At 27.4% G+C, this 18,566-nt stretch overlaps 2 protein-coding genes across 2 annotated transcripts; both read right to left on the bottom strand.

Annotated features, from left to right (window-relative positions):
• Positions 1-123: 123 nt before the first annotated feature.
• LOC113380407 (obscurin-like) lies at positions 124-7,218 on the bottom strand (the record flags this gene model as incomplete). Its single annotated transcript, XM_026619663.1, has 14 exons — positions 7,066-7,218; positions 6,846-6,985; positions 5,237-5,330; positions 4,409-4,590; positions 4,146-4,332; positions 3,786-4,012; positions 3,518-3,693; positions 2,551-2,726; positions 2,196-2,344; positions 1,756-1,873; positions 1,131-1,269; positions 874-1,043; positions 403-528; positions 124-285 (listed from the first exon to the last, which is right to left on the bottom strand). Coding segments are annotated over exons 1-14 (2,149 nt in total), but the record flags the coding sequence as incomplete, so codon positions are not given.
• A 6,554-nt stretch (positions 7,219-13,772) lies between these two features.
• On the bottom strand, positions 13,773-17,378 carry LOC113380406 (obscurin-like; the record flags this gene model as incomplete). Its single annotated transcript, XM_026619662.1, has 5 exons — positions 13,773-13,861; positions 15,006-15,131; positions 15,305-15,427; positions 15,957-16,141; positions 17,237-17,378. Coding segments are annotated over 5 exons (665 nt in total), but the record flags the coding sequence as incomplete, so codon positions are not given.
• Positions 17,379-18,566: the final 1,188 nt, after the last annotated feature.

The following is an 18,566-nucleotide window of genomic DNA, read 5'->3' as shown; positions in this document are numbered from 1 at the left end:
ATATAATATAATGATTTCAATAAATAAATATTATATAATAAACTTATCTAGTATTTTATCTGAAAATTATGATCAAATTGATTATAGAAAATACTATTTCTCTAAAATAAAAATAAATTCTACCAAGTGGATTTTTGATCTTGCACGCGTAGGTTCCAGCATGCTCCAATCCGCATGGTTTAATTTCTAGACTGAGTCTCTGGCCATCGCATCCAAAAGAAATTGGAGGTGTTGATGTCAATGGTACCCCATCTTTAGACCATTCTATTTCCGGAATTGGATTACCTGTTTTCATAATAAATATGCAATTATATATATATATATATATTATATATATATATATTTCAATAAACTGAAATAAATACATATGTATTTATATTCGAAAAAAAATTAAAAACTTACCTTTGAAAGGAGCGCTCAAACATAGTGGTTCTCCTTCATCAACAGTGACATCACGCAATGCATGCACAAAGCTGGGTGTTTCTTCAGGAGCAGCAGTATTAGATTTTCCTAATACATCCAAGTCACCTACACAAGGATGTAATTATAAAAACATTTTCAATGGGAATCATGATTGCAAATTATACATTAAATTTACAGTTAGACACTTATAGATTACATTATTAATATTATTATTTATTATAAACTATAATATTATATTACACTTAGAAATTGACAACATCATTTGCGTTAAGTAGATAAATTTTCTTAATAATATTTTGCTCTATTTCACATTATTGCTATTATTTCACAAATTTCAATATAAAAAATCCTTAAATCAAACATAATCACATTGTTGCTTTAATATAATAATATGTTACATAAAAAGTTCTGAAAAGACCAAGAATAAAATATTTAAATATCAATCAATACCTTTGCTTCTGCACTCTCCCTTATCGTTGGTCAGAACAACTTCATATGGCCCAGCATCTCCTGGTTTTGCACACTCGATAACCAATGCATGTAACACACCATCACCATCTGGTGTCGACACCATTTTAATATTTTTACCATCTGGTACGACTTCCTGACCATTATGCATCCTAGCATGAATCAAAATCAAACCATAAGAATTGCAAAAATATTTAAGGTTATATAATTACTATAACAGTATAAACTTGACTTTTTACCATTTGACTTTTGGTTCAGGATGCCCTGTAGTTTTAACTTCCATTTTAACCGGGTATCCTTCGACGGCAGACATAGGCATGAGCTCTCGTGTAAAACCTGGTCTACGAGGCCTGGGTAAAACTTCGACTTTAGCCGAACCTGACGGTAAGAATAACTTTACAGACTTCACAGAAAATAATAATTAATTAAATTTATTTTAATTTAAATTCATAACTGCGAGTGTACTTGTATTAATAAAATTACACACTGAATTATAATAAATGTATGCATATTTATATAAATAAATATAGACAAACATTCACTTAAGAGAAAATTAAAATTACCAACAATTTATACAGCGCTTTAATGCAATTTTTTTCAGAAGTAAAATAAACACAAATTGATCAGCAGTAGCAATAATGAACATATAACATAGAATCTAGAATCTTAGTACAAATTCACATTTCGTTTTCAAGCTGTAAAGTTCTTTCAAAAGTTTTCTAAAATAATAGGCAGCTGTTAAGTGATAGTTGCGGTCTGTGCGTAAAGTCTGTTTACATTATCTATTGATATTTTAAATCGAACATGATACATAACGTGCAATGGTATCTAAAAATAACAATATATTTATATCAAAGTGTTTACCTTCGCAGTCGCCGAGACGGTTGCTGACCTCCACGGAGTAAGTTCCTGCATCGGTTGGCCTCACTGAATCAATCACAACACCGATTTTACCACATGGGCTGTTCAAAAAGCTTACGTTCTGGAAATTTATTATTTATTTTTAAATTTTCATTTAAAAGTCATTTTCATAAAAAGGTACTTTAAAACAATTAATAATCATAAAATCATCTTATATAAACAATAATCTCTAGTTGATAAAATCTATTCATTCTATTATATGCATAAAACAAACAATCAGAACAGAACAACATGACTAAAATAAAGAAAACAACTAATTTTTACTATTTTATTTGGGATAGACTATAAATGATCGGCTATACCCAAAAAGATTCTTAGAGTTATAATTATATTTAATTTGCATTAGAAATTGTAATTTTACTGCAGTTATGATTATTATCTACCTGTGATGGTCGCAATGGTACACCATCCTTGAACCAGACAATTTCGGGTGATGGAAAACCAGACACTTCAGCTTCGAGCTCTAATGGTTCACCTTCTGTTACCTTTAAGTCTTTCAAAGGCTTCAACAGTAATGGTTTTTGCGATTTGGCTAAAATATTAAGTTGCATAGATAAAAATACTAATCGTAAGAAATACTAACTATTGACGCAATGTTCGATCTTTGAAAACTCAACTAACACATACACATAATATATATATATATATATATATATATATATATATATATATATATAATTATTAATGCTTAATTGTTTAAGATACTACTAAAATTTATTAAATAAGTTATTGACATACGTTTAACTGTGACAGCGAACTGGGCTTGTGTTTTTCCATTAGGATTTTCAAGTTCAACTTTATAAGCACCACTGTCAGTAGCTTTTGCGCTATCTATCAATAGTTTCATCATACCATCAGGTGTAAATACCAATTTAACACGATCAGAGGGTTCCAAAGGCTGACCATCTTTAAACCTAAAAAAAATCAATCATTTTAAACGCGCAAAATAATTGATTATCAAAATGTAGTTTAAATGTAAAGTAAAAGTAAATGACACTTATAATATTTTATCCATTTCATTTTATTTTATTAAATGCATACGTGAATTAATAAAATCGGTATGATTGTATAATCTTTCTGTATAAATGCTAAACTCATCGCGCTTTTAAATTATTGAATTAGATTTTTGAAGCAAATGGATAGAAGTAATATAAAACCGCGAATAGTTCATTAACTTGAATGAATATTCTTCAAAATATGAATATAATTCAAGATATGAATATATGATTTCTTGAATATATGAATTCAAGAAACGTATACTTCAAATGCATATTTAAATTTTACTTTTCAAAAATTATCATATCAACCAAATATATAAAAAGCTTTTACCCGATTTTATTAATTTATTTTTAATTTAAATTACTAACAATTTTCAATTAAAAATCGTGCAGAATCCAAAAAAGGTTATCGGTAATGATCACATAATTGAATATATTACATTATAATTTTTAATTAATATTGTATACATAAGTATATGTATAATATAAAATTTTGAAATACTTAATGCAAAAGGAATTCTCCGCCCTATATTTTACCATTCACAAAATGTTTTACAAAAACATTTAAAATTTTAAATAGTAAATTATAAAGATTTCAATAATATAAATAATTCAAAGCGATGAATCATAAACAAAAATATTTCTGTGACTTTCCATAATTTCACTAAATATTTACTAATTATAAGTTACTTAGAGAAACATATTACCATTTTCCTGTTGGTATTGGGCTACCATCAGCTTTAACAACGAGCTCCAGCGGGCTTCCTTCGTCGACATCAACACACTTATCAGGTTTTTTAGTGAATGATGGAGGAATCTGAGCCATTTTCAATGCACAGGATGTTTCCGTGCTATCGAGAACATTGCTACCTTTGGCTGTATACTGAAATATTAAAACATAATATAGTATATGAAACATCAAAAATTTAGTCATAATATAAAATTACTAAAGTATTTCACACTCATATATTTTACCTTTCCTACATCATTGACAGAGAAATGTTCAATTTCAAGCCTGCTCGATACTTGAGCTTCGCTGGTTGTGGTTATTTTGACCTTCTCGCCGGAGGTGAGTTCGACTCCGTCTTTATACCACTTAATTTGCGGCTCGGGTACACCGCTGCACCTCACATTCATGCATGCGTAGTCGCGATCCTTGATTGTCTGGTCTTCTAGTTGTTTTGCAAACTTGGGACGATCGGCTGTAAAATAACACGTTGAAGAATTAATTTTTTTCTATATAATAACACCAAAAAATTTACCAGCAAAGAATTTTCACATTAATTGATTAAGATTTAAAAGTAAGATAATTTCTAAGAGTTTTTAATAACTTACTATAAACAGACAGTGCTACTTCTTTACTGGCTTCACCATGTTCATTAACAGCCGTGACACGGTAGCTGCCATCGTGAGGTAATTCCACTCTTGCAATTTTTAAACGATACATTTCTGAACTCAAATCTTCTTCAACTTCGCATGTCTTATCCTTGGATAAATCATTGCCACCCTTAGTCCATGTCACCTGATAACATTTTTTATTAAATCGTATTTAAAACAGTTCTTTCCCATATTAAGTATAGCATCAAAGTTCAACTCACTTTAGGTTTAGGATTTGCTTGAATATTAATAGCAAACTCGGTGGCCTCTCCAGGAAGACAACTTTGGTCTTTCAGAACACCTAATTCAGGTTTCAATTGGATATCGAGGCGAGCCGAAGCTTCATCATAGCCAAATTTGTTCTTAGCCTTTATTTTGTAGACTGCAGAGTCTGAATGCTTGCCTGAATAATAGAGAAAATATGAGCAAAGTACCAACTGATAAATTACTTAAATTTTAAGTAGTAGATTTGCTAATTCTTAAAAATTATTTGTCACTTAATTTCTAAATGATACGCAAAAATGATGATGATAATGTTATATCTGAAATATAAACTGAACCTCTACAAAGCAAAGGTGTAAACAATAAAAAGTAGTAAATAGAAAAGCAAATTAAGTTGAAAACGCTGTTGTACAAGAGATAAATAGTTATTCCAACTCTGTTGATAAATATTTTTGAGAAAATACCAGACCAAGGTTATATATAGAGTTATCTCTAAAAAATGTACATATTTAAATTATATTTTGCATTGGTAGATATTATTTCATAAAATCCCTTCAAAATTAAAAATAAGACATTAGACCTGTTTGCCCTCTAGCCGTCTTATTGTACCCCGCCTATGGAGTAAAAAAGACCAGGTAAAATAGTCAGATAGTTGTTCGTTTGATATGTGTAATTTGTTGTGATATAATTGGTTAGGTTTTCACAATATAGTTGCTCAAAGTCAAATTCGACCTTAGCTGCCCCCCTTTCCTACTTTATTAATAATTATATAAAACTTATATAATTTATACAAAACTTACTAAGTATCATTTTTTTAATTTGCTCACCTTCGGGTATAGTAAGTGTATAGCTACATTCTTTCAAGCCATCTTTGATGTCTTTTACTTCCTCTGTCAGTTTACATTCATCGGAAGAAGTAACCTGAATTTGAAAAATAGATATATGAAATTATAGATATGCGGTATTTTTGTATAAATTATTTGTTTATTACTTTTATAAATATGTATATTTATTTTATAAGCCGTCATTATATTATAACAATATGTTACAAATTTTTATATAATTTTTTTATTTAATAAAATTATTCATTATTTGATGATTATTCATTGCATTTATTATATATTTATTTATTTTTATCATTGTTAGTTAATTCAGAAATGTTTTTAAGTATAAGTATTTTGTTTAACACATTTTTAGGTATTTTGATGACATATTATCAGAAAAAATAATTATATACGAATACAGGGACTGCCGATGAGCAACGAAATTGGTAGTTATCTATTTTACTTCAAAGTTACTAAGCTATTATGTACATAAAAAATATTTTTTATAAACTAAATCAATTAGTAATAAACCAAAATAGAAATGTTCAATTACATTTTCATTGCATTCGGATGATTAGGTATATTTTTTTTATCATTTCTAAATATAAGTAGAGTCTTATTTAGTAATGAATTATCATAATCTGGAAAAGTATTATAATGAATATAGATCAAAATAAATAATTGCAATGAAAACACTGACAAAGGTTTTTATGTTTAAATGTAAAATTAAGTTAAAAGAATTTTATAAAGAAAATCTAGATAAATAAATTAGACCAAAGTATGAATGTAAAAACAAATATACGTATTATTGAATTTTAGAATAAATGATATAAAATGTTGTAATGATCATTATATATATATATATATATATATATATATATAATGACATGTATAAAATAAATATATACTATTGTATAGATATTTTGTACAATCTCTCATACCAGACACATACAAAAATTATATTATAATTTAAAAAAAAGTTAAAACTGTGTTATGTATATATATATGTAGATAATTGTCATTGTAATATTTAAACATTAAAATTTAAATAATTTATATTTTATCACATTAGTATTAGAATGTTTGAAAAATATTATGATATGGCAAACGTGATAAAATAATGTTGGAATATAATTTTCAATTCATTAGATATATTACAATAAATTTTTGAATTACACTTTAATCTAATCAATAAATTCTATTGTATTATTAAACATCGAAGTATAAATATTTTATTTTTATAACATTAGTATTAGTATGTTTAGAAAATATTGTAATATGGAAAACGTGATTAAATAATGTTGAGATAAACTTTCAATTAATTAGATATACAGTAATAAATTTGAATTAAACTTGAATCAAATCAGGAAATTCTTATTTTATGATTAAACATTAAAATAAAAATATTTAGTTTTTATAACATTAGTATTCGTATGTTTAGAAAAAATTGTAATATTGCAAACAAGACTAAATGATGTTGGGATATAATTTTTAATTAATTAGATATATAGAAATAAATTTGAAGTATACTTAAATAAAGAATTTCTTATGCCAAAAATTAAGTTTAAAATATATTGGAAATTTTGAAATTTCATTTTCATAAAAAACTAACCTGTTGGTCGCCTTTGAACCACTGGACTTCAGGAACAGGATCTGCAGTCAATACAGCGTTCATGGTTGCTTGAGATCCTTTAGGTGCTTTGGTATCCTTCAAAGGTTTGGTGAATTTAGGTTTCCTTAGTTCACTCTCAGCTGAAAAAAAAATGATAAATTTAAATCAATAATAAATTTTGTTTTTATTATTTATGTTAAATATTAATATTTAAACTCACGTATAACATCCAGTTTCGCTTGTTTCTCATCTTGCCCGAGTTTATTTTTAGCAACGCATTTATATACACCGGCATCTTCTTGCTTGACATTTAAAATTTCCATTTTGCAAGCGCCTGTTTTTTCATCGTATGAAATTTTTACACGTTTCCATCAGCCTTGATGTCAGTTCCAAACGACTTCGGCGACTGGTTCAGCGTCTACAGTCACTGAGTAGTCCATTCCGAGCGATTCGTATACGGAACCGTCGGACATCGTAGATGTGATTTTAGGGGCGGCTATAAAAAATTACGGAAAATATAAGAATAGTGAAAAAACTGGCGCCTGTTAAAAATTGCCGTGCGGTAATTGCTTCAGGCAAACCAGCCGTGCTATATATACAAAGTGAAGAATAATTTCGATAGAAGATATATAGGATTTTGCACAATAAGAATGTCAGATATGAATCAAGATGCTCAAAATTAAAGTGATTGAAATATAACAATCACATTGTTTACAATAAGTGAATAAATAATCATATCATAGCATGATATAAAAAATTTGCAATAATTTTTGGACTCGAATATACTGTGGCTTTTTTTAGTTTTGTAGAGTCATAGTTGCAGTCTGATAATACGCAAGCGAATGATACTAAATTCAATTACACATTTGAAAACTTAGTGCAGTTGCAAAATATGCAGAAAAAATTACGAATAAAATGATATATAAATCGTTAAGTGTATTCATATAATTTTCTCAAGATTTTCCAGTTTTCCTTGAATTTTTCAATTGCAACTCGCCTGTAGGCCACACCGTGGAGAATTCGAAATTGCGATATACGGTAAAAGAACTAAGAGTTTTGAGACCTTTCTAACGATGTATAATACTTTACATATTTTCTTTACAGAAATATCGAATAGTGTGGATAGTTGCTGGAACCTAACCGCACTTTGCATTTTAACAATTGAATATTCACATTGCTATATGTTTAGGGACTTAATTTTCAGTACGTATTATTTGTACTTTATTGATAATAAATTTTAATATATAAGATACTTATTGTTATATTTATTTAGAAATACATTCGAGTTCAATTTATGTTCAAAAATTTCAAGTTTATTTTGAGTCATAATATAACTATACAAACACCGTCAAATAGTTTTACTACATATATCAAAATATGTATTAATCCTTCACGATTATCCGATAAGATAATATGAACAGATTTATATTTTTTTTAACATAGTGAAAATACAAACAAAATGGCACAAAATAGCACAGTGGCCTTATTTAAAATTTGGCTGATTTTATTAACGTTTCCGCGATTGTATAACGTTAAAAAAGCAATAATCACAATCCGGTCAGATGTTGAAAGTCATTGTCAAAGTCTTGACGCAGTTCTAAGACGCAATCTAAGTTTCGCGCCTTGAAAAGTTTATTTTGAGTGTGGTTTTTTGGGACCTATTTATTGATATTTATAATTATTTCATATAAAATCATTCAACTTACGTCAGTATTAGTGATTTCAATCAATACCAGGTGTTTAGTGAAATTTTATTATTCGCAAGAATTACAGGGCAAAGAAAATGAAATTACAAGTTGCCAAAGGTGATTGGCATTCAACTATGAACAAAATGGTCTTTGTAATAGATTGCATTTTTTCCCATTGAATATGTTATGATAGTTCCTACTTAATAAAAACACTATCTTACTGGTAGTCAATGAACCAAAGATGAGTAAAAACGATTGAGACTTACTATGATATTATTAAATAAATAAAATACCATTTCATTTTGTCCGCACTTTCTCTATTGTTTTTTAAATTTATGAGGTATCTTAAAAATTATATTTTTTTGATTTCACATATCTACTAAACTGATTATGCAATTTCCTTTTGTAAGAAACATACCAAAAAATATAATAAATTAATGAAATGTAAATATAAACAATACAATAGATTGCTACCTAAAATTTAGTGTTTTATGAAGAGAAGATCATTTATAGAAAAAATATAACATTGATAAAAACACCACACCAATTCATAACATACACATAGCATGCAATAAAAAAGTTATTCTAAATATTGCAATGTTATTTAAACATAGAGAGGAAAGTCACAACAACATATATACAAATAGAATGTTGATTCTATTTGATTTTTAGGCTGATACTCACCTTGAAACTTAAACTTTATTCTAATTAGTAATTTTTAATAATATATTTCATAAAATGTATTGTCGTATGCATGTTAATATATAATTCGAAATATCAGGATAATGTTAGAAGTATTTGAAATGTTTCATATTCTAAACTACAATATGTACAAATTTAGCAAGATGTTTTTTGTGATTATATACCATTTTAACTAATTGTAAGCAAAAGTATTAGAATACAGTGTAATGTGTTGGTTTATTTACAATTTTAATTTGTCAGATGAAACTTCTATCCAAAGTAATTTAGTGTTAAAATACGAATGTGAATAGAAAATTTTACGATTAAACATATACAATTATACAAGTCTAAAATTTATGATGAAACTGAATTTAATGAAATGCTATCCCAAATGATATTTAATTACAATAAACTATTCCAATAGTAATATCAAATTCTATTTTAATTTTTTCAGGTAAATTTTAGCACATTTTATAAAAGTGCTATTTTAAAATTGCAATTGTATATGTTCAAGCTAATGTTTAAGCACATGGATTATCTCATATTTTTTCTGAATTATCTAAAGAACACTAAAGAACAGAAAAGAAAATTTTATGAAATATTTGGAAAAAATATTAATTCTGAATTACAATTACAATTTATTCTTTAAAATAAATTACAAATAATCCTTGGCTTGTTTAATGAGAATCACCTTCTTCAGTAGCGTTTTGCTTCACGCCAAATCGTCGGATATTTTAAGTTTAATGGGCTCTTCCATAACTTCTTCAATAGGTTCTTTGACCAATTCTTTTTCTTCTTCAACAGTATGTTCTTCTTGAATCTCGGTGGCTGATTTGATATCAGTTTTTTTCACATCAAAAAGCACAAGCGTGGTTGGGGATAAATGGAAAAACAAAACAGTACACATTAGGTTGAAAATTAATTATTTATTTCAGGTATATTAAAATTTAGGAAATAATTCTTCTGGAATTTAAAGCACACTTTAAAAACCGAAGTTTTGGGGAGTGGAAAAATGTTGGATTAATTAATTTAAAAAAATTGGGAAATAAAGTTATATTTTCTATGTACGAGTATTGTGTTCTCATTTTAATATCAATTTTCAAATAACAAATTCGGAATAAAAATTATCGTTGTACTTATTGCTGATATTTCATTGAAACTTGATCAAATATGAAAAATAAATAGTAATAAAATATCAATTATGTTATGTAAAATAAGGTATGAATTGCAAAATGGGAATAATAAATTATCATTGAAGTATTTGTTGAATTAGTATAATCAAGCATTTAATATAATTTTTAGGGTACAACATCAGGAGTGGATAATGACCGAAAATACACGAAAAAAACGTTTTGACAATAACAATAAAGGGGCTTTTAAAACGTTACTTATTACTCACCATTTCCATAAATAATTAACAAGATTATAAATTCCTTATATATATATATATATTTATTATATATATATATATATAATATATATATATAGATATATATATATAATATATATATATATATATATATCTATATATATATATATATATACAGTCTTTAGTATAATAATTATGGTACCATCGACATATGAATTAGCATAGCATGGTCCTCCATTTTTCTTTTTATAAATTGCAGATTTTATAATCATATAAAATATTAAATACGAAAATTAAATTTCAAACTAATATTTTAAAAGTGTTGATTTTCATAAATTATCGTAAGTATTCCTCTAATGAATTTTGTTCTTATAAAATTAATATATCATTAGCGTAGTGTTACATATTATGTAACATTGTATCATTGATAGTTCATTATATATATTACATTATAAATAATTATATATAAATGTAATTTTTGTGAGAAAGTGGATAATTAGTAATCAAATTTTTAGATAATAATCAAGTTTTTCGATATAATTTTATATATACGCCATTTTTCTTTCATTTAAGTACATAAAATATTTTCCTAATATTTAAAAAGAAATTAATATTCTTAATACGACCTTTGCATTCAATCTTCCGAATTCTCGTATGAATAAGTAACAATGAGGATTTTGTATGAATTATAATATAAGCGATAAATATGAACTCACTCGATACGGTAACTTTCGTCGAACTGACCACCTTGCCCATCTTGTTCTCCGCTGTCACCTGGAAGTCACCACAATCTTCACCTTTGACTAAATCAAGTGTCAAATTGTACACCTCCTCTCTATGTTTTGACCGAGTAATTTTGATACGAGCGTCCGTCGAAATGTCGCTGCCGTTTCGTGACCATTTCACCTAGATAAAGATCATTATTATCTGTTGTATGTTTTAATATCAACAAGGTAGGTGCTACAACAAGAATTTTTATTCATAACATCCAACAAAGGCGTGAGCGATGTGTAGATTTTTTTGCGTATTATTAAAAATATAAGCGTTTTCAGTAACTTTATTGTACATTGAAGTGCTCAATAGTCAAGTCCATAAAGTGTAAAACAGACAAAATTAGAAAGTTCTCAGGAACAAGTTCGATTTTGTTTTTTTTTAACTTTATTCCAGTAATTTTATCAATATATTTAAAAAAAAAACACTCAAAAACTAATTTCTTTATATGAATAAATAATTGAATAAATGAATTTAATAATGTAATTAATATTGAAAATTTAATCAATTAAATTACCGTTGGTTCAGGAAAAGCAGAAATTTCAACTTCCAGCTGTAAAGTAGCACCTTCGTCCACAGCTGTCTTCTCTGGTAATTTTTTCACAAACTTTGGCTTATCTAACAAAATAAAATAAAATAATTTATCATAAAGTACGTACGTTTATAATATTGCGAATAATTTACACTTACAATTAACAGTTAAATTAGCTTCACATTCTTCATGACCGTACTGATTTTCCACACGGCATTTGTATCTGAAATTATATGAATTCATAATGAAACAATGATTAAATATTACAGTTCATACCCAGTGATGTAGTACAAGTTATACTTACTTTCCTTTGATTTCACTAGTAACTTCTTTGACTTTAAGCTTGTAACTTCCATCTTTAATTTCTTCAATCCTTTCAAATTCAGTTCTCTTTTCAGTAATTTCTAAATCATCAAGGTACCATGTGACTTTGGGTGCAGGTAGGCACGGACTGATACTTCTAACACAAAGATTTAAATCTCCTTCGTTTGCCTAGGTATAGGAAAATAAACACAACATGCCAAATAAATTCGATATAATCTGATACGAGTAATTTATTGAACTATTTTTTATGAATAATGTTTTTGCTTTTATACCTGAATATCCTTGAGTTTTTGATCAAAATCAGGCTTCATGCGGACATTGACGCACACAGAATCGCTTTCAGAACCATATTTGTTTTCAATGACAACGCCATAAGAACGGCATCAGTAGTCTTTACTTTTTTAATAGTCAATGTATAAGTTTGACCATCACTGGATGATGACATAGTTACAGAATCATCGCTCGACGAAATAGCAGTGCCATTCTTTGTCCACTTGACGGTTGGTGCTGGATCACCCTCAATTTTTATCTGAATATTGTGATAACTAGGTTGATTGCATAATATTTAATAATATATATATATATATATATATATATATATATTACAAGTAATATTTATAAACATATTTTAATTACCCACCTTAAGAGTGATTGAATCTCCTTGATCACAATCCACATCCTTTCCGAGCTTTTCCAAAAATTTAGGTTTGAGTTAACTTTAACATTGAAGAACTCGCTAATCTGAGAAATTTCATTTGAGGCAACAACCGAATAGGAACCAGAATCTGATACCTTAGATTTTTCAATAACCAAAATATGCTCCTGACCTTCCTTGACAATTTTAATCCGATCGGATTCTGATATGGCCTGTTAAAATAACAAATAAATTAAGTCATTCACTATAATTTAAAAAACCATGAATATTGATCAATAATACCTGTCCATCCTTATAGAATTTTACAACAGGTTCTGGTGTACCTTCCAACTCCAACTTAATACGTATGGTTTCTTCGGCCATTGCTGTTTGATCTTCTATTTTCTTTTTCAACTTAGGTGGCACTACAAAAAAAAAAAGATTAATTATAAAATAATTCTGATTCTAACTAAGATTATTATAATAAAAATATTATTAAAACTGATATTTTTTCGTACTAATTCAAAACTAATAATGTTAATTAGTAACTGACTTTTAACAGTAAGATGCATTTCTGCAGAGTCTTCGCCGAGTTCGTTGGTGCTGTGACAGTATAAGCTCCAGCATCTTCAGCTGTTACTCCCTTAATCAACAATGACATGCTCTCGCATCTTCATACAAAAATCTGCTCAAAAATGTGATTCATTTAAAATTCCATTTTTTTCATGATAAAAGGAAGTCAAAATATTACTTTTAAAAATGCTCTATTTCATTAAATTCTAATTACTGAATGACTCTAGTGTATAGAATGTAATTTATATAATAATGATAAAAGAATAACTAACTTGTGTATCTTCCGCCTGGTTCGACAATTTTGCCTTCGTGACGCCATAAACTTCTGGTTTTGGAAAACCTTTACATTGTAATTCTAACATAGCCGAACACCAAGATTGGCTTCTGCTTCCTTGGTTTCAATTTCAAGTCGTGGTTTTTCTGGTTCACGCATTAGTTGATTCACTGATCTGATAAAAAAGGAAGCTAGTTTGAATATTATTCATGAACGACTGTATGTTTTGCTTAATAATTTAATATGAAGATTTTTTTTATATTTTGAACAAATATTAGCATGTTGAGAAATATAATATATTAATGTGATAAATATATGAAACACACTAAATTATAGTTTTGTTAAAAACAAAACTTACAGTGATATTGTAGTATTTTAATAATGCTAACAAAATATCAGTTTTGATGGTAACTTTTAATTTTTTAAATTAGTTATTCAAATCTATTACAATCACATATATTTGAAATGATTTATAAAACAGACGCACCATCTGATCATACTTGCTCAGTCATACAGTTAGTTAAATTATACTATATAATAAGTCAAAACCGGGACGGCAATTTTTAGTTCTTTTAATCCGTGGCGGTAGCTATCCTATAATTAACAATTACTATTTAAGTATACAATAAAAACTGTTTTTTTTTCAAATGAATAAGTTTTTTTTAATCAGAATTACGTACTTTTAGTAAGAACTTTATTATTTGATTATATGTAATATTCTTCTTCCGTATGATATTATATATTATGATTTTTGATATAGTCGCTTTAGAGCTTATATATATATATATATATATATTTTTCGCAATTAACTTTAATAAATTAGCACTTGTTCGTTTTCATAATTTTTGTTCATTTCGTCAAATTAAAAATAAAAGTTTGAATTTGTTAATGTAATAAGCTATTTCAAGCCGCCTTTGAAATTTCGTATTCGGCAACTTGCTCATGAATAACGTTTTGATTCATATAAGCATAGTCATTGTCATGTAAAATAATATCTCTTAATATATCATTTTCAGTTATTTGATGAGTAGTTGTAAATGTATTATCATGTAATTTTCTAAAACCCAGGACAATCCTGGACAATCCGGAACAGAAGAACTAAACCGGGACACAAGATTGAAATCCAGGACTGTCCCGGCCAAACCGCGACCTAACTATATAATAGTTTTTTCTATTTACTATAGAGTAATTAATGTCCATCGTAAATTTAGATAAGCATCCAAAAAAGTTGACAATTTAAATCATATACCAGTTAAATTTATTCTATATTACTCCAAACATTATATAGTACGGATATTATTATTTTTATTATACCTTGGACAGTGAGTTCAGCGCTGCAGGAGATATTTCCAGTACTTGTCTGAGCAACACAAGTATAAAGACCAGCATCTTCTGGTTTGACATGCTGGAATACAAGAGCTAGAGAATCTTCATCGTCACCTGCAAATCAATAAAATTAATAAAATATTCATTAAAATTTAAAAGTGCTTCAAAATGAAAATCGATATACGGTTCAAATTACTAGCAAAAAGATAAATCGCGTAAATAAATTACAATATTTATATTATTATAATAATTAGTTATTTATATTATTGTATAATAATATACTTTACCTAACAGTACTTTGAATCTCTCCTCAGGGTCAAATGGTTTACCATCGCGCTTCCATACGAAGTTTGGTTTTTCTCCGTCTGATGGTAACTCACCAGTCAAATCAGCAAACAAGTCTTTGTGTTCTGAATATAAAAAAAATTGTTAATCATTATTTTGAGAAATATTATATGAAACATAAAAATGGAACAAATCAACATGAATATGTTAAGTAATTTAGATTTGGCAAGTAATGTAAATATTTCGCCACTTTCGCCACTATATATGCCCTTATATTAGTAAACTTTAAGGCTACTTATAATCTAATTATAATTCACTAAACATCATCAATGTATGTATCAATAGTATTTTCTTCCAGAGAAAGTGCAATTGAATATCAATTCTAGACTTGTATAAATTATTATCAATGAATTATTTTTGTTATAATTTTTGATTGATGTACTCTATATATATAGTTTTATTTTTAGAAGGTGTTTATTTTTTACTGACAATAGAAAAAAAATATTTCCACTATCCAAAACGATGAGAATGCGAGCAAAATACTGTATTATGCTAATTCTGAATTTAAAGAACCTTCTCAAATGTTTGCCTTAATTTAATATTATTTATATGAAAATAGATATAATAAATGAATAAATAAAAATTGTTTTTCACCTGTCACTGTAACGACTGCCTCACAGTCGGCCTGACCGTACTGATTCTCTGCAACGCAAGAGTATCGGCCTTCATCAACTTTGGTTACAGTCGGAATTACCAATTCATAGAAACCAGTATCAGAATGATCTCGAATGATTTGCATGCGTTCATTCTTTTCCGAAATTTCTACTCCATCTTTGAAGCTGATAAAAAATAAGAAAGAGAAAAACATTAAGAAAATTAACGGCAACACAATTATTCATCAACAGAAAGATTGTCGTTGTTGGTTTTAATGGAATAAATATTTTATAACCATTAATGAAATGCTAATATATAATTGTCGTACGCCAAATCATAAATAAGTTATTCAATAGATATAAAATTACAATCAACCATAAATATTTTTCGTGAGTGTTAGTAGCATTATTATCATTTGAATCATATCATAAACATTATTTTATTATATATCATAAGTAAAGTTATATACTTTAGAGTTTATTTAAAAGTTATATTATGAGGCGCTAAGTTGTAGTCATATAATAATTAATTATTGTTTCAAGTATATCATGAGTAGTTTTTAGTAACATTTATTTAATAACCATGTCTTTATTAATTAAATTATTAATTATTAATAAAATAATATACTTAAAGTAATCTTATTTTATATTACATAAATATTTTTATAATTTATAATCACATATACTAAGGTGACCATATTTTTTAAGTCAAATCCGAGACGGCAATTTTTAGTTGTGCTAATCCGGGACGCCGGGGGGAAGGGGGTTGTTAGTCGTTTATATAACAAATGCTTTTCAAGGATACAATAAAACAAACAATTTTTTTAAATAATTTTTTTTATCATAATTGCGGACTTTTAGTAAGAAGTTTAGTAAGCCTTATATTATACTTCGACTAATATATGCAATACTTCTTAATCTATGATATTTATATTATATTTTTAGATCTATATATTCTGTTCAATTTTCTTCGTAATTAATTTGAAAAAAAATAGAATTTGTTAATTTGTTTTCTTAATTTTTGTTAATTTAACTATTAATTTTCGAAACCGGGACATCCGGGACAAAAATCTAAATCCGAAACAAGTATTGCTTTAAGAAAAACCCAGAACACAAGTGGAAATCCGGGAGTGTCCCGGCCTATCCGGGACGTATGGTCACCTTATATATACAAAATATGAATATGTGACTTTTCAAAATATTTAAATACTCAAATAGTCGATTTAAAGAATCCACACTTATGTACACTAAAATACTTTCTTCTGCACATAAAATACTCACAATTTAACATTTGGTTTAGGAGTGCCTTTAGCTTTCACCATGAATCTGAGGTAGGTATTCTCCAACAATTCAGTATCATGTAAACGAACTAAGAAATATGGCATATTATCTTCGGCTAATTTCTTTCTTTGCTCTGGTGTTACTGAAATGACAAAGAAAATAATTTTTAGAATTCGAGTATAATTATATTATTATTTACAGAAATAGCAATCGAGTAATATATTTTTATTACACAACTTTGGATGAGTTAAAAACAATAAACACTGAATAAAATACATTAAAATATTATAATAAATAATGTTTCTTAATTACTTCAAGTATAGTAAAACATATTAAACACCATACGTTCAATTCTATAAAAATATGCATAAACGATTATCTAGGAAAGAACTGAAAATTGTTACTTTCAATGAAATCTCTATGAAATGTATCTCAATGAAGACTAGTCGTTATTGCGCAATTTTGAAACTAAAACAGAAAAAATCATAAAAAAATAGATTATTTAATTTAATATATTGCTTTTCATATGTATAATAATAAATCCGATATTGTTTAAGAGAAATATAGATTGGTGAGTTCTCAGTACCATTTCAAAACGTAGAACTCAAAAAAATGAAGATATGTTATTTATCCAACTTTGAAGTAAACATGAATACCTCAATGAATAATACAAGATCGTCAGGATTGAACAGAGTACCTTGCGCTTTATACATTATATTATCTACCATCAATTTTTAACTTCCCGTAGGGCAAGTTATAGTAATCGCAAAAAAATCGAAAATGAAAATTATTATATATCTTTACGTTTCAAAGGTTTCTGAACATTTTGGCATACTTAGAAAAATGGATGTATGTGTGTGTGTGTGTGTGTATGTGTGTGTGTATGTGTGTGTGTATGTATGTGCGGATACAAATTTTCGTCGACGATTTCGGGAACACGGGTAAACCGATTTGAATAATTCAAAAAAACATTGGATTCGTATTGATAAGGAGACGTGCTGATTAGTTTTTGGCAAAAGCAGGTCTAGCCGTTCCAAAGATACGGGGCAAAAAGTGCCGAAAACGGTAACTCAGTTTTTAAGAGAACGGAGCGTCCGATTTGAATAATTCAAACTAGCTGTAAGTGGAATTCTGTCTCAAGGCAATAGGGCATCGTGCCTTAAGGCAAATTGCTGGAACTTCCGTACCAAAAATTTTTATTTTTTTTAAAAACGATTAAACATTTTTGAAAAAATAAGATTTTGAGAAACTATAAATTGGACAAAAAATTAGTTTTTTTGAAAAAAAAAATTTAAAAAAAAAATTTTTTTTTTAAAAAAAAAATTTTTTT

This window comes from Ctenocephalides felis, unplaced genomic scaffold (assembly GCF_003426905.1).
Source record: "Ctenocephalides felis isolate EL2017-DRISC unplaced genomic scaffold, ASM342690v1 CF-g0.4_SCAFFOLD_02105, whole genome shotgun sequence".
Lineage (NCBI taxonomy): Eukaryota > Metazoa > Arthropoda > Insecta > Siphonaptera > Pulicidae > Ctenocephalides > Ctenocephalides felis.
Note: the sequence above shows the minus strand (reverse complement) of the source record. Positions and strands in the feature narration are given on the sequence as shown.